General features: G+C 38.5%; 1 protein-coding gene across 3 annotated transcripts in view; it reads right to left on the bottom strand.

Moving 5' to 3' along the window:
* Positions 1–24,957, bottom strand: part of ACSS3 (acyl-CoA synthetase short chain family member 3) — a 90,692-nt gene that overhangs the window by 43,438 nt on the left and 22,297 nt on the right. For 2 of the 3 annotated variants that reach the window (XM_067289920.1, XM_067289919.1), the window contains exons 4-8: positions 23,080–23,214; positions 22,665–22,805; positions 19,597–19,677; positions 19,415–19,510; positions 4,475–4,626 (exon numbers count right to left, since the gene is read on the bottom strand). In XM_067289920.1, the coding sequence (XP_067146021.1) occupies positions 4,475–4,626; positions 19,415–19,510; positions 19,597–19,677; positions 22,665–22,805; positions 23,080–23,214 (605 nt within the window). Of the gene's footprint in view, positions 1–4,474; positions 4,627–19,414; positions 19,511–19,596; positions 19,678–22,664; positions 22,806–23,079; positions 23,215–24,783; positions 24,843–24,957 lie in introns of those variants that run through there. The other variant, XM_067289921.1, reaches the window with a different exon arrangement.

Consider the following 24,957-nt stretch of genomic DNA (forward strand, 5'->3'; position numbering starts at 1 on the left):
AATTATTCTAAGGCTTCATAACCCTTAACATAGTTTGTTACAACAGCTTCCAGTCAGTATGAATGAGCTGTAACAAGAACTGCAGCACTCTATCAACAACTGGAAGCCAGTGTCTTCACCAGGTCTGTGTTATTTTCACCTTCTTGTTGAGATTGCAGTGTTTTTTTCTGGATGCTTCTCTCCTGAAAGCATTTCACCTGAGACGTTGCAGAAATATCTTATTAGGAGAAGATGTGCAACTAAGTATTCCATTTCGGCACTCTTGAAGATTTTCCAGTGAAACCTTGAGTTCAGGTTAAAAGATTTTGCTCCAGATCATTTATCAACAGAATAATTTGCTTTTTTCTAATGGTGCAATTCTTATTATGTTTGAACCAAAAGAAATAGCTCATCTATCAAAGCCTAACATATTTTTATTAAGTGACAGTACTAAATCTGTTTCCCTTCTGCTTTCTTATATGCTAAGCAAACTTGATCTTGATATCCAGGTTGCTGAGAAATAACAAAACACAAAGCTTCAAGATGATGTCAATTCTATAGTCCTTTTACATGATCAAAACTTTAAAGGAAAACATTCACATTAATGTAATTTATGTACTTTTTATAAAAATGTATCATTTATATTCACAATCTGGAGAGAGACTTTGTCAGAACAAAAAAATTAAGGCTGTCAGTTCTTCTCATTATAAGACCTGCTTTCAAAATGCAGTTGTCATTTTTATTTTTTAATTTGTGGGGAAATTTTTCAACCAAAATATTCAACCATCTCTAACAAAATACTACAAAATCTGACACAGATTGGCCTTTGTTACCTAAGTGCTCTTCTACTGACTCCAATAATGTCCAATAAAAGCTGGATGAGTTATAAAAATAAATATTTGCACTTGTGCACATACCCAGACAAGGACTATATTAGCAATCTCAGATTTCCTCTGTAATTGCTGCCTCTGCATACTTTCAGAGGCAGAGCAGACCTCAGGACCAGATCTGAGAGCAGCACGCTTTGCCTCCTATGCTTCAGCTATATCTACTGAACCAGTTCTACAAACACGAAGTTTACCCAACTTCTATATTGTCTCTTTAAGGTAGTGTGTGCTTAAACTCAAGTTTAGGTGGCCTACAAATCCTACCTGACAACAACCAGGCAACATCAAAGTACTCCTGGATTGAACTTCAACTACTTATTTTGTCCAACATTATTGCCAAAGACAGACGAAAGAGCTGGAGACTTGGGACCTGTCCATATCACAGAGTTAGGCACTTCTCTCCCTTAGTCCCTGGATGGACCCAGTGTTTCCTTTCAGAATCCTGAAGGAATTTCTACCCAGAACTGGCATCAATGATGCTCCTACAGAAAAATAATGCCAGTTTTGGCTTTTGAGGGGCACTTTACATAGGAGTGTAGGTGCAACCAATAACTCTTCCTACTGGTGCCCTGCACATTAAGTTAAACTTGAGGAAAGAGCTAAATTTGGGGGAAAAGGAAAGGAGATGTTTGAGACAAGGAGCATAGTGAGACTAGAAAACTAACAAAGATTATTTAGCCAAAGAGTTTGGAAATGGAAGCTAGAACACAAAGTAAAGTTGAAAACAACTGATGAATACATAAGAGACTATTCCTCTGCTGTCCACAAAATATCTGGTGAAACTTAATGACAAATTAAATGAACTCTAGTCCCAGTCCATATTGAGTACAGCCAAGTCACTTGTCACATATCCTTCAGCCCAAGCTGCAAAGATATGTATGATGGATCTAAAAATATGGCCAACCATATGAGCACCAACCTGATTTCACATTACAGAATATTTTTCAGATATCCAGATCCGAACCCAAAGAACATACTTCATTAAATAACATGACTAAAGTTCCATTTGAGAACATTTGGAATTGCCATAATTAGTACTACCTGTGAAGTCTCCAGCACAGGCTTTCTTCTAAAGTGTCACATGATAATATTTAATGGCACAGTGACCAGCCAAACATGACATTTCTCCCAAACAATCCTTGGTTTGTTCAACAACCACTGTGTCTTTGAACTCCATACACTCCCAGACCTGCTCTGAGGATGAAAGAGAACTGTGCAATTAAGAGTTCCTTGTCTGCTTCATTTACCACAGACCAGGCCAGCAAATGACCTAGTAGAGGAATCCATTTCTCTCAGCCCTCAGTACAGTACAGTACAGTCTCTATCTGAAGAGGAAGAAGAAAGGGCCACTGTCATTTCACAGGTTCTTCATTTAGTTAAGGAAGACAGAAAGAAATGAAAGGAACCTAGTGTATATGCATCTTTGGAGGGTAAGGTCATAATCACGTAGAGGTTTCATCCTTTACCTGTATATGGACTAGAGCACAATTTATGATAGAGAATATTATAATCAATTTTGGGGCTGTTGCAACACCTTTGGAACACTTGTAATTTTTATTTTGAAGGTCACTTCTATTTTGATAGGACTATTATTTGATGACAAATATGAGGCTTAGCATTTGAAAAGTTCATTGCAACAAATATTTCCAGGCTAAAGGCAGGACAGATAGCAAGAAACATGACAGATCTCTCATCTCACTCCAGGCCTTTGCTTGCAGGTTTGAACTTACACTAGTAGAAATTTCAATAAGCTGTTAGACTAAGAAATCGTATCAGATAAACAAGCTAGTATCTCTAGCTTCCCTTGATAAAAAATGGCAGAACATTTGCAATTGATCAGTAGAGCCAACTAGGTTACGGGACATGAACTGGTAAGTATTACTTATATCTTAATTTAATCTGTTAAGTTGTGGCCCAATTTCATTCTCAACTGTCAGTTGTCAAACATTTGGAAAAACAGATCCTAATCAGTTCATAAAAATTAAGTCAATTGAAAGATGAAGCGGGATTCCAAATATGGGAAGATTTTTGAGGAATGTAAGACAGTGCACTATACTGTCAGCCAGAGAACAGTCACTGGACTTTTTTTTTTTTTTTGGTGCTAGATATTGAAATCTGCTCTAAATGTGGTAAGGAGATGTCAGGTACTAGGGAATGACTCGGCCCAAAGCTGAATGATTTAAGAGGCAACCATATTTATACATAAATGGAGAAGCTCATTAATTAGGCACTGAATAGGAATGATGGAATAGCTTTCTATGTCCAGGGGAAATGATATCAGTTAGAGGATTCTTACTTATCTGGAATTCTCCTTTGGCCAGAAAATGAGGCAACTTACAGGTACTGTTTGTTAGCAGATTTTCCAATAAATGAATACTCCGACGATGGACTAAGTCATTTCAGTAATTGCCCAGAAAATGCTGGGCAACAGCCATTAAGTTTTCTAGCATCTGATACACCAATGAATCACTTCCTTGTCACTAAACATCACAGAAGAGTAGTGCTTTACAGCCTCAAATGGGCTTGTCTCCCATTTCAAGGGGCGGGGGAAAGACTGACGATAGCACTCAAAACAGATGGAAGAAATTAATGAAGAACTTGCAGTGAATACCCCAGGAATACATCCTTCTTACTGATGAATAAAACTTTCGTGAGCAATAAAGAAAGTTGAGGCCTAATTAAGCTACATGGCTTTTCATCTTCCCTCTCTCTTTGGGCAACTGTGATAAAAGATGATCATATGACGGAATACTGCCTACAGTCTGACACAGTCCTTGCTTGTTGCTGAGCAAATTATTCAAGTCCAACATTGCAGAGATGGAATTCTGAAGCTTGATTTGAGAAATACAAAACACTCGCAGATGCAGTTGAAGTCAGCAGGAAACGCATTTTAACCATGTAAAGCGCTATATAACTCTAAGAACTCTGAAATACTGGTGCTTAAATGGCTCAGACTGGGTATTCAAAATTAATAGAAGACTTTGACCTTAATCTCTCTGTGCCTCGGCTTCCCATCTATAAAATACGGATAATACCACTCCCTCATCTCACAGGGGATTTGTGAGGATGAACTCAGTAATGTTTTTGGAGCATGCAGATAGTATGGTGATAAAGACCTTAAAAACAGTATGAGATAGCAAATAGTTTTGTCTTCAGAGCTGATTTGAATAAACCATGAGCAGGAACTAAGTTATGGGGTCAGAAACTGAACAACAAAGATAAACAAAACACTGACTAGCTGCTGATTAAACAAACACTGAAGATCCTGTGCACTCAGTGAAATGGGAGGTCATGTGGAAAAACAGTACAGGATCATGCAATCCAAGACTGTATTATAGGGTATAAGCACAGTGGAGTAAAATTAAGGTTGAGCAAGCAATCCTAAGTCACTAAGAATTCTTAACGTTAGAGTCACAGTCTTCTTAATAGTTTGCATCTCCTCCAAACTATCAATGTAAGTTTACAAACAAATACAAATGCAGCTAAATTGTCAAGAATTCATTTGTATTCTGCTATACAGTGGTGGGCAAAGCCCCAGACACTTGGCTATTCTTAGTTCATCCAGTCTGTTTCTGTAAGAAACTACTTCCAGTGTATCCTTAGTTCACCTTGTCAGAGAGTACTGCTTTCCCAAAGCTGCCTCAGGGTCCTGCTGACGGATTGCTCTAATTGCGGTTGGTGAAGTAAAGGCAGCAGCTACTTCATGCTCTGCTAGCACACGGAAATAGGCACCAGCATCTGGCGTTCCCACAGGCTTCCCCTATGGAGAGAGCAATTTTAAATGTCACAGGATAAAAATACTTCATAATTCCTTGACAGTTCAAGACTTGAACACATAACAGTAGCAGGTGCACAGCAACAGAAGTAATTTCAAATAAGACTTTAAAGAAGCCTTTGTTACATTGAGTGTATTCACCTGTTACAGAAATAAATTCACAGCTTTTGGGCACAAACTCTCAAATGAACACAGTACAGACTAACTGCTACTGAGAAAAATAGGATAAATGGATGGGCATATGGGAAGAGAGCCACAAAGAGCTGTTACTACACTGGCAACAGAGGGGGCTATGGGTACTTCTCTTATCATGAAACACTGTAAAACATTCAGAGTCCCACTGAACTAGGATCTTCTTGACACAGAAGCACTTCAGCTATATACCTTGTACACAGGCCTACAGATAATGCCAGCTCTTTGTCACCTAGAAATTTCCTCCCAGTTCTGGAAAAATTCTCAGCTAGCTGCTTACAACTGGCTTCTTGGCACCTCTGTGCCACTACAGCACATAAAGACTGGAGAGAAGCTAAAGCCCTTTTCTGTTTTAGTGCGCTAGCATACTACTATTTCTTTAAAAAGTAAACATTGTCTCCAGCTACAGGGAATATTCAGGAGAACTGTAAACGGAAGTAATTAGATGTGACAAATCATTCAATGGTAAATAATAATAACAAAAATAATCAAAAATAATCTTCTGCTGTGCTGCAAATACGAAAAGCAGGTGGCACAAGATTATATAATTGCAATCTTATTGTATGTAATTACTGCAGTGAACAAACTGCTCCACATATGTTTATTTTTAAATGATGAAGAGATGTTAAAGCAGAATGAGCTTCAGCTCTGCAGGTATTGTCATAACCTTTTCTCTAGAAAGGCCGCATTAGGAAGATGAACTTCGACAGAGCCTACAGACAAGTGAGGAGAGACATATGGTCTTCAAATCACAAACACAACTTGTCAGTGCTTTATGCAAGAAGTCTCAAATACAGAGAAAGTTTCACTATTGCAAATGTCACCATCTTTATAGCACTACACTAGTCACAAAACAAATTTGTACCATCCTTGTGTAAATGCAAATTTGGAAAATGTCTTTCCTAACAAGTCTCATTCACATTCATGTCTTTCATTACATTCAAAAGAGTTGCAGGCACAACTTACAATTCATAACTAGCAATCTTTATGTGTGCTGATAACTTTCAGCAAACCATATGTACTTTTCCCTCTAACACAGGACAAGATTTGCAATAAAACAAACAACATTATAGATAGATTAATAGGTTCAGTGGAAAAAAAAAATAGTATACAGAACTGTGTAATTCTTTTCTATTGCCAAATTGCAAAAGGAAGAGGGGCATTAGAATACCTTGAAGAATTTGCTAAATCCAATATTTTCATACCAATAATAAGGCACCAGCAAAACAGTAAATGTTATGAAAATATACACTAATCAAGTTTGTTTCCAATCTTCAACAGGTAGCAAATGTTTTTTGTCCTCAGGTATGAAAGATACATATAATAGATTCACATAATAGATGATAAATAACATCACAAATTCATATAAACAAACTGCATTGGAGAGGTACTATTTCATTGTTCTTCTACTACTAGATTCACTACACTTATCTGAAGGACAGAATGTTGCTTTAAAACAAACAGGTATTTTTGCGCATTAAGTTGCTCAGCCAACCACCAGCACAGTTCTAACACACTTCCGTCCACACCACAGCCCTTGCACATCCCCTTGGATGTACACATGTCCATGCACATGCACATATAGACACAAAGGGACAGGCAGGTATAAAACACCCCTCCTCCTATATCACTGCCCAAATACTATGCAAATTCATTGCTGCATACGGAAGTACTTAGCCGAAGGGACACAGGAGACAAAAAGCAACCATTTGCCACAGCCAAGAAGGAGCAATGTCTTTCATATGCAGATTAATAAAAAGAGTGAGAAAGCAACTGCTGGCTGGGAACTAAACATCTCAGTCCTTAAAAAGCAGTCATCTGACCCCTGCCAAGGGATTCACAATACCTAACAGCTGCATCTAGCACTCCCTACATGAAGCGCAGATTCAGAGCTCCCGCTGGCAAAAAGAGTGATGAACCATTTGGCAAATTTAAAGAATACAAGACTCACAAGGCCAGACAGGTACACTGGCTTTGCAGTCCTGTGGTGAGAGGAGTTCTGGCGAGAGGAGTTCTGCAGTGGAGGAAGACCAAAAAAGGCAAAAAAACAAGACAAAACAAAATGCACAAATGGAAAGGTGGTTTTTTTTGGTGTTGTTGTTTTTTTTAAGACAGAGCAGGCAGTGAGAAGAAAACAGGGAGCAACTGAACAAAGGAAAAAATGATTTCCCGCAAAAGCAGCATGGAGAAGCGTCACCACTGCCAAAATCTCTCTTTGCTAACAATCTATCCTAGATTCCCAAAAAGAAAGGCAAAAGGAAATAACTCTCTTTTTCAACAAGGCAATGTCCTTCTTCCTCTTATGTAATGCATGGTTTCCAAAGAAAGTTCTTTCATCAGACTCTCTGTCTTTAAACTGTCTCTTATGCACTTATTCATCACAGCTTTCATGAATTCATCCAAGTGTTCCAATCTCATTTTCTCTTTTCCTTTAGAAAACCTGCTCTTTCAAGTTTATGTCACCTCTATGTAACATTCACTATACCTGCAGATCTGCAGCCATCTGGTTAGTAGTTCAACCCCGCATCACTAGCTTACACTAAAATAAATGGTCTCAAAATGTGAAAATTTCCAAACTCCCATTATGTAACCCCAGTTGCACCATTTGTAATTACCTTGGACAGAAAAAAAACTAACTGTGGAGCAATCTGAAATTGGTTAGCCTGCCAATAAGGACATGGCCTGTAGTTTTTAACCAACTGAAAATTTCCAGAGCCCATAAAAGGTCTGTGTCAGGTCCTGAGTGCACCAACATCGCCGAGGCATTCGGCTGCCTGTGCTCAAGGCCAGCTTTGCCATGGTGGTCACCACCAGACCTGCTCTGCTCTGCTTGTTTGGGTAAGGGAGACAGGCCCCCTATCGGGGGGGCGCAGCCCTACCTGCCTTGCCATCCCTTTTGGCTCCCAGCTCACTTTCCCTTACAGAGGAGCCCACTCTTGCTGCTCCCTGACCATTAGCTCAGGCCGTGCCAAACCCTGCGCCGAGCACCATGGAGCATCTTGAGCACATGGAGCTAAACCCTGAGACATGTGTGGGAAGGGGTGCACGTAGGATCCCGACAGGCTGACAGTGTTTGTAACAGGCAGGCCACAAAAGCTCTGGTTTGGAAAAGCACGTGCAATTTTCAGATCCAGGAAAAAACAGAAATAAAGCAAACAGTTTAAGGAAAAGAGTAGGAAATCCCACTGACAATGGTTAGGAGATAATTCCCAAGGGATAAGGTGACACTTAAAATTTTCATTTAGGAAAAAAAAAAAAAAATCAGGCCTATCTGTAAAATATTGTTACTGAGCCTGCAGAAAAACCTCTCCCATGCCTTGGCAGGTGTTTGCAGTTCAGCAAATACATAAACAAAAACTGACATAAACAAATCTGAGACAACGCAGATTAATTTCAGAGCCCCAAAAAACTATAAATGAAATTGCCAAAGAGAGCTCTCATTTATTATATGAAAATTTTAAGTAGTACTGCAAAAAGCCACGAGAGGTTTATTACCACATGCAATTTCAACTTTTAAAAAGTTAGCATTATAAAAAATAAAGCACAGGGTAACTGGACTCAGAATACGCTGACAGATTGCTGAGTCAATTGGGGAATATTAGCAAATGGGATGCTTCCACTAGATTTCTGCCAGGATCAGTTCAAGACCTGGTATTATTCAACATTTGCATCAATAATGTAGATGGAAATATATAAAAAAGATTACTGGCAATAATATCTGTGGTTGGCATGAACTGAAAGTATGGTAAACAAGAATAAGGCAGCCAGAGAGAGAGAGAGACCTGTCTCTCCTGATTTTAAAAAAATGTAGGAACAGACACTTCTCATATCAGCTAGTAGGATTCAAGTAGAAGAGCCTCTTTCTTCTAATAACTTCCAACAGACTCTCAGAAAGACAGACCAACAGGAATATTTTTCTGGAAGCAGTCAGCTTGAACATGAAATTTATCAAATGTCTACTAACTGAGAAGACATCCTCAGGCATGGTGTGTTGACGGATGATGCATGATTATGAAAGAAGATTCACAGTCAGGCAGCAAGAATGACCAACAGTATAAAAAAACTCTCCTATGGAGAAAATCAAAAGCCAGCAGGACGGATTACTGATGAAAAAGACATATAAGAGGAGCTATGATAAAATAACCAATTATGCATCAATAACAGCTCAGCAATTTCCTTTCTATCTGCCTCCTGACAACAAGGAGCCATTCAACTAAAGATATCAAATGAAGAATTAAGAAGAGGAAATTCTCTCTGCATATTGAATACTATACACGGAACTCATTGCCACTAAAAATGGCTGACATCCAAAAGATATCAGGATTCAAAAGGAAATACCCATAGAGGCATTCATCCTTCTGCTGCTGGCCCTGCTGCCAAACCTCCACTAGGAACTGGAATGATACATACCTACTGAATTGCACCACAAAAATAACCAGTCTGAATGATGGCAGAAAGAAGACAGATCTGGCAAACTCCAGGGACAGCCCCTTCACTGTCCTAGACCACTCAAAAGAAGCCCTTAATGCATGTTTCCTTGGTTAATACAGGCATCCTCCTCCTCACCTTGCCTAGTATGGGCATCCTTTTCCTCTCCCGAGCTCCAAACCAAAGTCCCAAGCATTGCAGTAACTACAATGCTGCCTTTTGTTCTGTCACCAGAGATAGAAACTAAACTTTCTCTTCATGCTGCCCTGTTGCTTACGGTTTGGGATGCCATCAGCAAGAAGCAACCCAGAGTGGGCTGTGAGACTTCAAGTAGCTTATTTATATCTGAAGTTTGTCATGCCTTGAAGAAAAACAATCCAGGACAGATTGAAAAAAAAAAAAAAAACCTTGCTGTATTCAAAGGAATTCATCACTATTTTCACATTCCTGACAATGGTGTTATAGCAAGAGAAAACTGAAAGCATGTAGTTTCCATAGCAATTGTTAGGATGACAAGTTGTCACCTACTAAGTAATTTAAAAATAAATAGATCACTTTAAGAAATGAGGGTAAGAAACCAGTCCTACTCATATTCAATACTGGTTGTCCCTGAGCAGAGGGCATGTGTTTTTTCCCGACACACCCTAACCCAAAACCTCACAACTGTTGGTACTATAGCTACCTTTAGGGGAAACTCTGACTACAATTTATGAATGTTGGCCATTAAGACAGTCTTCTGAACAGAGAAAAAAATTATACTCTACCCTTCTTCATAAACATTATTTTTCTCCCTTTGTGCACAGAATCCTTCCTTTTCTTCCCATTTTTAATCCTCAAAACGAAGTCACTGATGTCATAAGCATTGTCCAAAGACTCAACAGGGCTTCTTAGAGAGAAAAATGGGAAATGTACTGTTACTGATGAATAATGATCTCACTGAGAGCAAAATCACAAACCAGACATAGGTCAACCAGATACTAACTCTGCTTTTTCTTTAATATGTACTGTTAAAGAAATATGATTTTTTTACCCTTTTTATTTTCCAGAAACAACACATTTTAAATTCAGAGTTACTTTTATAATGACAATATCCATCCCGATCCCCAAACATCCACACAAATATAAAACTATTGTAAGATGACTATATAATAGAGACTACTGATGGAACAGTTCACTTTCCCCCATTTCTTCCTGTCTTACTCTGCACCTGCTAGAATGAAAACTCCTTCAATGCAGTAAAAATTTTAGCAATCCTATTTACTTCTGGCAATTGCATGCAACAACTACTATGCGACCACTTTATCAGTGGTCAAGAATAGCTACTACAAAACTATCAAAATCTTTTCCTTCATTTTTCTCTGGGAAACTGCAATTTTTCCCACAGTACTCTCCTCTTCTACTTAATTAGAGTGGAGGTGGTAAGTTAATCCCTTTGGAATGAAGATTCTAATTAACATCTATTAGGTGTTTAAACATTAATTAGACTATAATAGTTTAATATCCAGGCTAATGTGATATTTGATTCTATAAATGTATATTTCTGCTGCAGGGAGTTTTCGCTCTGTATTATGCAGCGTGTCAGAGAAGTCAACCGCAATGGTCCCTGCTGGTCTTAAAATTCTATGAATCCAGTGGGAAATCACTGTTTTATTCCAGACAAAATACAAAATGGAATTCTTTTATAACAGAATTAAACCTGAAAAGGAGTATGAGCTAGTTATTTCTATTTTTTTTCTATTTTCTTTTCATTTTCCTAGTGAAAGTCACTTGTAACTGGAGTTCTCTAATTATTTGCAGAAATGTTGAAGCCACTGAAGTGCTAAAAATAGTATACCAGAATTATATGAGCATTTGGAAATGAAATCGAGATAAAGATGAAGACAGGGTTTGAAAAGTACCCAACATTAACTAAATTGTGCAAGCTATAAAATCAGTCTAAAAAAGAGCTTAATTTATTTCTTCTCTAAATTTCAGCTGAACTCACAGATTTAGTGTCAGCACCCTCAGAATATATATATGTGATGTGTTCACTGCCTCTAAAACTTCTTTATTAAAAAGAGCCTAAAGAAGATGCTATTATTCACAAAGTAGGATTCTAAAATCCAAAAAAAAACCCAAAGCAATACTTTTTGTCTAGTTGCTGTAACAGTTGAACAAATCATTCAAAAACTGCAGACAACTAAATACACTTAGAAATATAAGGAACATTCTTACACATATGAGTGGAAAAAAAAGAGACTAATATCTATATAGGCATATATATACACACATTTAGACTTCCTTTATGAAGGCACATTTGCATATGAGAATGCACACCTGCAACACACACCGACATAGTAAGGACCAGCTCCTAGCAGTATATGCTGATATATCTCACACTCATATAAACCATAGCAGACAAATTAGAATTTAGTCTACAAAGTCTTTAGTCAAAACAGTCAACAATTTACTATTTCATATGTTCTGTACTGCAAAAACAGAAGTGAGAGCATAGTGATCCTATCCAGAAGACTACTGTACATCGAGGAGTTAGTGATCCGCCTAACAGCTGACCTGCTCAGCACAGGCCTGTGCTGTGCTGTGCTTGTGCTATGCTATCCTGTACTGTGCTGTACTGCACATGTAAGTTGGCCTTCAGGCCCGTGCTATGCTGCACATATCCCTTGGCTTGGATAAACTTAGCCAGCTAATCATAATGGAGGAGCCTGTAGGCAGCTCCCACTTGGCGCTAGAGATTCTGCCTGTCCTTGTCTTGATCTTGAAGTAAAGCTGCATTTTCTCATGTGAACATCATTTTCCTTGACAGAAGAAAAGATGAATAGAACTGTTTACTTCTAAGAAAATCCTCTAAGAGCTATAAAGACCATAATGCTGGCAAACTGAATCTAAGCAGCACACCGTGCCCTGATTGGAGGTCCATCTGATGCTGCACAAATTGGGATTCCCAACAACTGAAAGGACCTAAGATTATCTATCCTCTTTTTCCTTCCAGTGTTAGCTCCAATAAATTGTATTTTAATCAATACCTTACAGAGTCTGACTGCCTTTAATGGGAGCAGTAATGAACACTAGCATCAGTGCATTACAGAGAGCATACAGGTGGTTGCTTGTCTAACTTACAACTTTGTCCAGAAGGTCAAGCCTGTATAAGTAAATCCAAGTGAAGTGAAAAACAAACATCTCTATCTCGTTTGGAGCCATAAACCAGAAAATTAACCTTGCATATTGATCCAGACTTTCCAACACTAAAAATGTCATCAACTGCAAGTTTAGCAAAGAATATATTTATTTTTTCCTAGAATATACTTCTGCTTCACAAATCTTGAACATACATATTAACCACAATTACCTATATGAATCATTTAAGATGCTAGGAAAGTAGATTCAAGATTGAAGGACAGCATGGTAGTACTTAAATATAGCCTACATATCCACAAATCTTGTTAAGCCTTTACTTCCAGACAGTGGGACAAGCTCAAAATAAGTACTTTTTTTTTTTTTTTTTTTTTTTTTTTGCTTAAGGATACTGCATTTCCAAAGTTTCCACAAGATCTTTACATACTACAGTGTGTAACAATCTGACAGGACAGGGACAAATGGAGTTTTGTGGGACTTATATTTAATAGACAGACTGTTCCTCCTCAGTCTTTCAAACTCAGAACCAAAACCATGAATAGTCTAGTTAATTTTTCAGAGCCAAGGCTTGCTTCCCATGTTCAGAGTGTTCTGTCACCACAATGGTGTTAAAATAATACAAAAAGAATGCCCTGTTTCTCTCCTTAACAGGAAAAAATATCTTTTTATTAGCAACAGAAAGAGCGTTGCAGTAATCTCTTCCTTTTCATAAGCAGTTAACTGAGCCTAGATGACTTATCTCAAAATGTTAAAAATCAGTCCTAAAGTTATTCAGTGAACCTTTAGGAGTTCTCACAGATGTCTCCATGGTTTTGCTGTATAAACAAAAAACACAGGAAGAATCTGACATGCATGAGCTCTGGGGATGAGCAAAAGGTACAGGACAGCTGTACAATATTTACTACAAAGCATCATGAATCTGTCACTGCATCTCAAGTTATCTGCAAGTTTAAGTATGTACACAGGTAAATAGTGTTAGTTCCTCTTGACATTTTTGTCTATTTATCTATACAAATCTATGTGTATATATTCATATATGAACATATGAATCATGGAAAACTAGTGTAGCCCTATTTCCATGTAAAGATATATTTACTTACTAAGGGATACTTTTTGCAAGAGAGTCTACCTCATGCATTTAACATGTTCACTCACTTATCTGTTCCTCTTGAATTCTGCCTTTTCCTTTCTCTAGGACTTGGCCCTACTGCTGATGATCTCCTTCCTCCTTTAAAAAAAAAAAATTGTTTTTTATTACTTTTAATTTGCAGTGTCCTAAAGTTACCTTCTAATGTCCTACAGAAATTCTATGTTCCACTCCATCATGTGCTCCAGTACACAGCTATATCATGCACTTAGAATACAGCATATCTACTGCTATCAGCAAGCTGACACTTGTCACTGACTCAAAAGCTCTCTGTTTCAAGGTGCGCCGTATTCACAGAAGCAAGTGAATTGCAACAGATTAACATATCACAGACTGTTCAAGAAAGAGCTAAGCATACACACAGACATTCTCAAATGAATGGCTAATTTTTATTGCCATAGCTACACTGTAGATATTCAAGGCATCATAGATTTTGGTAATGCATTCAGTGCAAGCTTTCAAGCTGTATACTGATATAGTAAGCAGGTAAACTTTATCTGGCCAGAAGGTAAATTGAGTTTCAAATTAAGAATAACCATTTGTTTAAGTTTTCCCCAGGAAAGAGAATATTAAGGTATCCAAGCTTCTCTACCTTAGAAAAAAAATTTTTTTGCATTATTGTTATCACCAATACTTAATAAAAAACTTATTTCGCAAACCTGCTTTCTTGAGAGATTATTGAAAAGCAAATCAATGTTTAGCAACTCAAAAACAGTTATTTGCCTCAGACCTTATCACAAAGTGATGCAAAGGAAAAAAATCCTGACCAAACCTCATTCTCTGTTTCATAGAACTGCTTAACACACTACCCACAGTCTTTTAATGAACAGAAGAAAAATATTAAAACCACAAAGACCAAATTCAAAGCACATTTTTAAGACTTCAAAATTTGCTTTGCTTTTAAATATTGTAGTGTTTATTACACATTTGCCTTAAACGCATTATGAAAATGATAAACAACACAACTGTGCATAAAGCAGCATACACACGTGCCAGATAGAGCAGCAGATAGTGCCTGTTAGACATTACCAGTCTTCTTCCTACTATATGTGCTGGTAAAAATAAACTTAGTACCACATCAAATAGTAACATGAAACATGAATGAGCACATATGGTGTCCCAGACTTTGTTTACATAGCAAGTAGTGAGGTGCATTAGAGCAGATTAGTAAATCAAACGATTTAATGCTGAGGCTCTTTACATCTGCATTAGATGTGATTTGGGCTTTACTTTAGACTAGATTTAGCTGTGTTCACCAAACCAAAACCAGAGTGCACTGGATACAAGTGGTGCTATAACATAAGCTGTCTGATGGAAAGCTAACCTACAGATCCTTCCCTCTCTAGGGCTCTCTAGGAAGTGCCATGCTGTCCCTTTCACCTGTTCGACACAGACAACAGTAGCATGTCATTGCACACATCACCAGTAGGCTCCCCATAAGGTTTTAATATCCCCTATCTTCAAAAGCACACGCCAGTACCTTCTTGCCAAGAAGGGACAGGATCTCTCATGACGGTCTCAATAAGCATCACGAGAGATGCTCTATACGCTTGTGCTCCAAGCCGTAAGGTACATCCTGACAGTGATGCAGCACAGGCCCGATGTAATTGTGCCTTTACTGAATGCATAATGGAACTGGAACCTCCATTTGGCAATTTGGCCAAAAGGCACTGGGCCATGTGGGACAGACTCTGTGCCAATGTTTCAAATACCTTCCAAACTATAGGCATCAGTTTTACCCAGAATGTCTGTGAGGACATGGTTGAGCCCTTCCCTACAGACCAAGCGAGGACAGCTTCTGCAGTAGCTGTAAGTTCAGCCCTCTGCTCTCCTTATCACAGATGGGGCATCCAGCACTGTGCTTTGGAGAGGATTCTATCCCACTGCTTCACTGATGAGAGCCAACAACACGCTGAGCATTCAGGAGTGCACTGAGTGGGATGGGTGGAATAGCACTCAATGTCAATGCCTTTCAGCGTGGCAAATGTTATGCGAAGATTAAAAAGGAACTGATTACCAGTACTTCTCTCTGATCTCAGTTTTCCCCTCCTCCACCTTCATCTCTTTCACACACTCTCTTGTCGCATTCAATTCATTCTTTTTGGGGAAGCCTAGCTAATCCAACCATGTCTTCCCCATGCCTCAATGCCCTTTTTGACCTTTTCTGAAAGAAGTTCAGAAAAATGGAAAGCATGCTGAATTTATCTGATTGCAGAGCAGGGACAGGATCTGAAATGTGGCTGGGAGTACCAGTACCCCTACCACCACTAGGTAGGTCCTTTACGCACTGCATTTGAGGAAAGAGAGACAGTGTGGCAAGGTCTTTGTGCAGAAGCCTGGGAGGGATGTATTATGGCACGCCGCATGCATGGCTTACACGGTCGCCAGAATTGAGCCTGGTGCACAAACAGAGCAGAGACTGCACAGGTGATCTCTGATGGAGCTTGTTGCTACACAGGATTTCACCCACAACTCACGGCCCCTGAGGAATCGTCTCTCAAGGCACAATGGCTCTCACAGTCAGATTTACATTGCCTCTCCACAGCTCTGACACCACTGCCCCAATTCTACCAGAAACCTCCTAAACATAATCCCACACTGAATACGCATATAGAAAGGGAGTATGCACACTTACACAGGTGGCAATCCGAACTGCAGACTTAACAGTTCCCTCTGCATGCTGTGGCAGAGAGTGCACCAAGGGGATGTCACCTCACAGGGCTCCTTGGGGGGTTCCAGGGATGCAGACACATGTGGCACCATAGGCAAGCTTCACCCTGGACTCTCTCACACAGTTGTTAATCCTGGGTCCTTGGGCACGGATGTCTTTGAGGGCAGTGGCTTTGGTGGTGTGCTTTCCCCTGGAGATCTGTTCACGATCTCTGTGGTAGGCGCACATCCACCGTGCCACCTTCAACATATGGCTGCCCCACCTCTTCAAGAACATACTCTCCATCTGCTTTTAATGAATGCAGCACTGCTTGTCAGTCCCCTTCCACTTGGCAGGAGGCACAACGTTAGCAACAGGGCGGTGCATCTGCTGGAGACACTTTTGGCCCGTTCAGGGCACATGCTGTCAAGCTCCAAGCTGCCCCTTGCTCAATATTCTCGGAGGCTGAAGCAACAGTTGTCACCATTGCCAAACACAGCAGTTGAAAAGGAGGAATAATTTTTAAAATGTTATAAGAAAGAAGCAGTTAAAAAAGCAGAAGATATAGGGCAGGTAAGTAGAAGCAAAAATCTTGGCAGAAATAAAGGAGCAGCAGAAAGCCAGAAGAACAATAAGACACATAGCAGCCATTAGCAAATACAAAGGTATACATGGCATTGAGCCCTTTTTTATAGCATGAGAAGTACTTCAGGGTACTGTGGGAACTCTTGACAGTTTTAGAGCCTTCTGCTGGCACATGCATGTTTGACATGTGTTGGATGACTTCAGAGCAGTGCAGCCCCACTCATCGGATCCAACCCTTTTATCCTAATGGGCAAAGGTTCTTTCTCAGTTTCCTCTGCAAGGATCTCATTCACATGCCCAAAAACACTCTCTCAACAAAAACAATAAGCAGGGACAATCAAAGGTCTTATTTCAAAACTGCACTACTGCTTTGATTCAAAGTATCATGTATATGCACCCTTAATTACTGTTGCTTTTCTTCACTTGCAGACTCTTTACCTGCTTGAAGAAGCACCTTTGCTTGCAAAAATCTAGTTAAGTAGTTTGCTACTGCTCAAAATTTACACTGTTAAAGGACACTTCTTATTAACACCTAAAACATGATGCAACAAGCCATAGTCAGTTGTGCGATGTTTGATGCAACAGCATCTAAATAATTTTGGAGGCATCCCCATGTTATTTCAGCTGTCCAAGTTTCTCCAGCATTCCCAGGATTCAGAAACACATTTTCTGAAAATGCTGGCACAATTCTAGCCAGCTACTCATGAACAGCAGTGTATGAGTTCATAACAGTGGGGCACGTCTCAACCAATACCAGCCTAACTGGATTTGCAAACACCAAAGGATTTTTCTGACAACACTTGTTCCTGAAAACACTAACAATCCATTTCTGTTCCAGTGTGGTCACTTTTGCTCATATGCTGTGACAGCAGGAAGACGGAGCAAGTTCAACCAAACTATCTATTTCCTGCACCTGTAATGTTTTGTAAAACACTATGTTTCCACTATGCCATGCTGACTCTCCTGTTCCAGAAGCATTGGGTACAGATGGTGCTTTAACAATTGCTGTATTCAAAATGTCATCAAAGCCTGCTTTATAGGCTTTTTCATGCTCTCAGTATTCAATACATTCACTACACCTTTGGAGTTCTTGTATGCTCTCCTATGAGTCACCATGGGATTTCCCCTAATGGATCACATGTTTCTAATTACCACTACAGATCAACAGGCATGATCAGCACACAGTGATGGCAGAGCTAAAACAGCTTCCGCCTCTAGGACCACTAAAAATATGTAACAATTGCTAGGCGGGCTTCAACCTGCACAGTGTTGAAGAATCTGGAATACATGCAGAATTCCTAATGCCAGGATGAACGCAAGCAACCAAGTTTCAGCATGCTTAAGAGCTAACAGTGTGGGTGCCTTTAAATAAAACATGTCTTTCACTTTCACTGACAGATACTGGATTCATTCCTTGAAGAATAAAGATGGTTCAAGCAACTCTACCTTATGCCCAGTGATAAGAAAATGAACAATAACTTCTGAAAAAATAACCATGTAAGGCACCATGGCTGCTTTTCGAGCACCAAAGTTAGGATGCAGCAGGCCACTCCAGCTGGACTAGTCTCCTCCTCTCCACCCCACTGAGTCTCATTCCCGCCATGGAAGACCTAAGCCCTGCCTGTCCTCTGAGTCCTGGCTTCAGGTGCCTTGTGTCGGTTGAGGAAAGAAGAGATCAGCCTTCTCAGAGTTCTGGCTCCAACCATATTGTCCTGACTACCTCCAGCACAGATCCAGTAAGAATGTGTCATCTCCAGACCTGTGACACAGAACACCCACCGCCAGGCCCATACAGGATCTACAGTCTAATGGCCTATCCCTGAAGTCTCCGCAGCACAGGAACACTCACTCCACTATCTGTCATTTCTCTATCTGTTGTTTTGGACTTCTCTGCTCCATTGACCATCACCAGTCACAGAGGAAACAGCTGAGTTTGAAGGATACCAAAGTAAGTTTTCTTTAAGAATTAATGTAATAGAGGGAGGAATAAAAACACTGAAAAAATGCACACAATTTAAATATATGGAGACAGTATATATGGTGTGAACTATGGACAGGCAGAAACAGGATCATCAGGATTTGCTATCCTTCATACCACTAACCATTGCGCTTTCAGGAGTACATCTTCAATGAATAGTGGGACATGCCTGTAGTGTAGTCTTCCCCTCACACAGGCTTAGAGCCACAGTCTCCTCTCTCCCAAGACTGACAGTGATGAAGACCACCAGGCCTGGAAAGTGTTAATCTACAGCCCAGACACCCTGGAACAGCTACAGCTCAGGCACCATCTTTTGCCTTGATACAGACCGAAGAGAAAGCTTTATCACCCAGTGTACTAAGCTTTTGCTCCCCTTTGCAGTCCTCAGACAGGAGGGCAGCTACAGACCAGCCTAGCTGCACTCACCAGCTCCTCCACATGCTAGCTTGGCTGCTCATGGAGCCATTAGAAGCAGTTAACAAGCTAGATTTGGACCATGAGCCAATATTAGAAGAGGCCAGGTGTAATGTATCATACTAGGTTAAAATACTTTTATTTTGAAATAACCTGAAAACAAAACATGAAGAGAAAAACAGCAGTGCCCTAATTCCACACAGCACTTAGTGCAAAAATGTCAAAGCTGATAGTAAACATTTACCTCATACAAAACTGTAGTGTTACCATGAAGGAGAGGCCCATAGCAAATGTAGGAATGACCAACGACCCAGCCTAAATCAGAAGCTGCCCACCACACCTAAAACCAAATAAAAACATGAGAATAGTGTTGTTTTTTTTAGAAAAGAAGATCCAAAAAGTTTAATGAAATTTAAACAGAATTACCTCACCAGGTTTGAGCCCATATACAGCTGACATTGTCCAGTTCAGCATAACTGCATAGCCACCTGTTGGTCTGACAATACCCTAAAAGAGAAAATTTGAATATTTAAGATCTTTTAAAGGAAGCAACAATACTTCTTCTTCAAGGAAGTTTTGAATTTTTAGCAGTAATAGACTTGAAGTCATATAATTCCAATGTTTCTCATGTAAGATAAGGATCCATTCTTGCAAGTACATGCTTGTGCTAACATTCCCAACTGAGGAAATAACTTTGCAAAAAAAGAAAAGAAAAACAAACAAACAAACTCTAGATGACAACAGTTTTCAGAAGATAGCCAACACTAGAATTCTCTCATTAAAATTGAATATACAAATATTAAGTCAATATATGCCGACAAAAAATAAGATAACAAGGATTTTCCTCACTGAAACTTTGGCCACCTAAATGTCAGGCATCTGTTTTAAACTCATTGTATTCTCTCTCTCTGTATTATCAATAGAGAAAAAGAAGCACCTGTGGAAGTAGCCAATGCCTCAAATAACCAGGATAAATTACTCCCTGGAAATACCTCCCTTCTTCTGCACTGACTCTAAAATGTCAGACCACTGGCTTAGACCAGATGTCTCTTTTTGAAAGGTTTAATAGTCTGAAGTATACACATGAAAGCAAACTGAAGCACATCAAAGTCTTATTCTAAAAGAGGGATTTGAAAATTAAAACAAGAGAGTATCACATTAATCAATATGTTTTCATCAACAGCATCTTGTAGCCTGGCAAGCCAAAAACTGGCTCTGGAACACAATTAATGGGAAAATTTTGAAATTATTTTGTAATATCTGTATGTTCAGTATATATTTCATCACCTTCTAGAACACTGTTTCTTGAAGAAGGAACACAGTAAGTCATGTCCTGAACTGAAAGTCAGGTGAGATTCATCTGACCAAACAATTGTCTACAGTGTAGACATCTATAAAACAGACCTCTGTGTCTGAGCTAGCCATGCTACACTCTCTTTATGTCATAAAATGGAGTCCACCACAACAGAGAATCGTAAACTAACAGTTCACAAATTTCAGAGAGCAGATTGCCTTTGTTAGTCTCAGTTCCTAAACAAACTTAGCCTCTGCTGTGAAACTAACAAAAAATTTTGCTATGAAGGTATCATAATTGAGGAATTTTACTTGTATGACCATTAAAAGCAAGTTCCTTTGGAAAAAGTTATTTTATTCATTAAGTTACTCATAATAACTCAGTGCTAGTTGACAATCTCTCCCTTTAAAGGGTAAACCTTAATTCAAAGTGTCTATAATTTTCTCTGGAAAGCCAGAGTGAAGTAAGTTTCTGATAACTCTTATCTCTGAGATACTGTATTTTGAAACTCACAGCAAGGAAAATGTCTGTTGTACCAAAGGAACTTCTCTTGGACCTTGTGACAGAGACCATAATTAAGTACCTCAAAATATACACATTGCTTTCAAGTGCCCATCTAACTACGTTCAAGGCAAAAGTGAAAAACCTTCTCAGCAAATTTGATGTTTGTTTGTTTTCCCTTATACCCCCATAGATTCTGAACCTTATAGGCTGCACCATTAGTAATTTTATAGTAGTAGTCAAAGCATTATCTAGTGATGTGATATTGCCTCTGAATTTGTGATGGTGAGATCACTGCTAGAAAATTATATTCACATCTGTCTTCTAAACTTTAAAAAAGAGTTATAAGAACCAAGCAAATATTCAGAGTAGATTTGGCAGAACTGATAGACAGATAAAGGTTTATCAATATATAGTGGGTATAGTTTTTCATTTTGCTGTGGAAAATAAAACAACAATGAAATAAAACAATCCGAGGAGTCTGGAATCCGGTAAGCTACTCTTCTCACCCCCACCAAACAATACCTGCTTTAAATATTCATGTCTTAAAACATTCATTCTTCAGTAAACTTTTAATCATGCTTTCTCTACACGTCCAATCAATCCCTGAAAAGAAAGCCTCTTTATTCTGTGTGAAGGAGATATGGCAAAAATCACAACATATGATTACATAGAGTTCTTATTACTGCATGATACTGAAGAAATATTCTTGTTTTTTGTTCCAAGAACCGTAACAAATCTCAAACCAAGATTTGGTACTGCTTTGGTATTGCTTTAGCAATGCATGGTAATACATTGATCTAAGCATAAGACAGTCAGAGAGCAAAAGGAAAAGACATTTGATATTTTCATCTCAAAAGAATCAAGAAGTCCAGATACAATGTTAAGTCTTAATCACTTTCTTACATATTTTAACATCTTTCCTTATTTCCTGGATAAATTTCCTGAGGTAAGAAGCAAAGCAGAGACCAATGAACACAAGAAAAAGGTACAACATCAGTACAGCTCTACACCAGCACAACAAAGAGCTTGAGGGATGCAAATGTATACAGCTTATTGAGATTCTTTTAAAAAGAGATTATTAAGACTAATTGGCATTTGAAAGCAAACATTTTCAAAGCATGCCCTATGTTAGTGTTCTAGCCTTACTCAGTCTGAACTTTCATTTTCACGTGATATATTGTCAAAACTGTTCAATAACACAAGCTTTTAAGATACGCCTAATTCCATTTAATCTGTAATGTCAATCATAGCAGCTCATCTAGGGAAAGATTAGTTAATATATAAACAATGAATAAGGAAAGACTGCTTAGCAATAAATGCTATCACAAAAGTGATATATTGACCAATCTTGCCATTGAATGACTGTACTATGCTTATCTCAAATGGTAAAAATACAGAAGCTATACAAGGATAAAAGACGCTCTGCTGACCTTCAACATTTATATTATATAAGCATTTTGAAGTAAATCGAGTTTATTTTTATATCTCTAGTATCTAAATAAACAAATATCTTTTACTCCTAGACAATGAGGAAAGTAGTGAAATGTGAGCAAATGAGATTAAAGCAGTTCTAGCAATGATTATCATTTACAGCAGTGAGCTCTGGCAAACATTTTCAACCTTTTTAATTAAATATTTTCTCAAGTAGTACTGCAAATAGGTTGTTCAGACACTTAGACTGCAGATAGTCCTTTACCTTGGGCAAGCCTGTTGTTCCAGATGTATACAGAATATAAAGTGGATGGTCTGAAGGAACAGACACACACTCATAACGCTGTGCTTCTGCAAGCTCTTCCTCCCAGTCAAGATCACGACCTGGGGCAAGAGGAACATGGCCCTGCCCATTGAAAAACAGAGAAGTGTTCAAAGAAAACAGATGGAACAAAATAGAAATGGTTCAAAAGACATGCATATTCAATTTTCTGTACAGTAATCTCTCTGTTGTGTTAGTTCTACTTACTAGTTAAATCTTATGAATATAAAATTCCTATAAAAAAAAAAAGCAAACTACAACACATATACCAAAATGTATTGTACTTGTAAAAGAGAAAAGCACATGCACCATGTACACATCTGAAAGTTAACATAAGGCACAATAATTGTACACTCACCAAGTTAGGTCGCCTGTAAATGAGAACTTTCTCAGGTTTGCTCTGTACCCTTGCCAGTGCTCCTTCTAGAAGGGATACATATTCCACTTTCCTTTTTGGTTCTACTCCAAAACTTGCTGTTACAATCAGTTTAGGCTAAAATAAATGAGTTAAGTTGTTAATATACATACATAACATTTATATATATTATATAAACCTAATAAAATGTTTTCCATGAAATTATTCAATTAATGAAGCTCAATGTATAAAAACCTATCTCCAGCTAAGTAGAAATGGGTTCAGATCAGTTTTCTAAGGAAACAAAGCTTCTGTAATCTTGCTGTCCATGGGTCTGTTTTTTGTTCAGCAGCACACTAAAAACTTTTGATGCTCTGTCATTTTCAACTACATTTGAGTAACAAATCAATAAAATAAAGTTTCAGAAAAACTACTGAACAGACAGAAAAATGCATCTCCATATTAGTACCCACTAAGGAAAAGCTCTACAGTGAGCTCAAGAACTATCTGTTCTGTTTGGCCTGCTTTCTAACTATCTGCCTGTGTCCAGTGGCACATTTCAGAACTCACTGTAGCACTTTGTTGATGCTTTCTCAGCCTGTAATTAAACAACACAGAAGGAAAACAGGGAAAAGAAGAAAAAGGAAGCAAACAGAGATAGAAGAAACTAGAAATACCAGAAAAGGAAAAGCTGAAGCCATAAGATCCATGAGGGAAGTAAAGCTACAGACTTTCAAGTGAAGGTTGCATGATTCAGGATGCAAATCCACTAAAAATCAGATTTCCTTAGTTCTGTTTCTTATCGAATGACTTCTACAATAATAGAATAATTCCCAAACGTAGATTCAGAGGATGCATTTTTTTCATAAAATAAACCTTAGGCTTTATATAAAACTTCCTAATTTAAATCAAGAAACCTCCCTTCATTGTATATAAAATATTTTAACCAAAGTCCCAAGATCACAAACTGAAATCTGATAGTATTTTTATTTGCAGTATTTCAGGAAGTAAAAGGTAGCAATGAATAAACCGTTAAAACACATTTTAATTGAAGAAGAATGAGGCTTAAATCTCCTTGCTTTTGAAGTTTTGGAAAGAGTGCATTTATCTTGTGCACCTCACAGTCTGATCAAGCTAATTTACTAATTGTATACATTAGCATAAATCTCATTAGGTAGGCACAAACCACAATGCCACAGTTAAGGCTGCATTAAACTTTGCACAGAAAGCACAGATTAAATTGTTTTCTTGCAGTCCAAATCTCCCATTCAGGGAAGTTTGCTAATTACTTTGTATTCAAAATAAACGTTTCAGATGAGCTTTAATATTTCAGCATTTGTCATCTTTTCTTTTTTTGGCCACTGTGATTTTAATGAAAGAAGATACAACAGAGTGCACTTAACTGAAAATTCATCTGGAGGCTACCTTGAAATTAGACTGTAATTAATGTAAGATATTAACACTGTTCTATTTAATTGTTACGATGAAAGACTGTTGACAATGCCAGGTTTACAGTCATTTGTAAATGGTGCCACTTCTGCTCGCCAACTACTTTGTACACAGTAAGAAAGTCTAAGAATACCAATACTAAGCTGGCTAAGATGAAATCTTTCCTGAATGACGGTTACTGCCTGGAAGCATCATGGATTATTCTGTGCAATCCATAGGATCATTTTTAGTTTTAACTGCTGTTTTCTAGTGTTTTACCTCTCTGCCTACTGACATTACTTCCTCTGCATCTCTGCTCCCATATTCCTTTTATATACCCATCTCCCATCTCTTCTGTGGCTCCATGTAGTCCTGTATGATAGATTAAAAAGAAGTATCACTAGTCTGAAGGAAGAGCAGGAAAGTTCAAAGGTTTGCTGTATGAGGAATGCC

The sequence above is a fragment of the Apteryx mantelli genome, chromosome 1 (genome assembly GCF_036417845.1).
Source record: "Apteryx mantelli isolate bAptMan1 chromosome 1, bAptMan1.hap1, whole genome shotgun sequence".
Classification (NCBI taxonomy): domain Eukaryota; kingdom Metazoa; phylum Chordata; class Aves; order Apterygiformes; family Apterygidae; genus Apteryx; species Apteryx mantelli.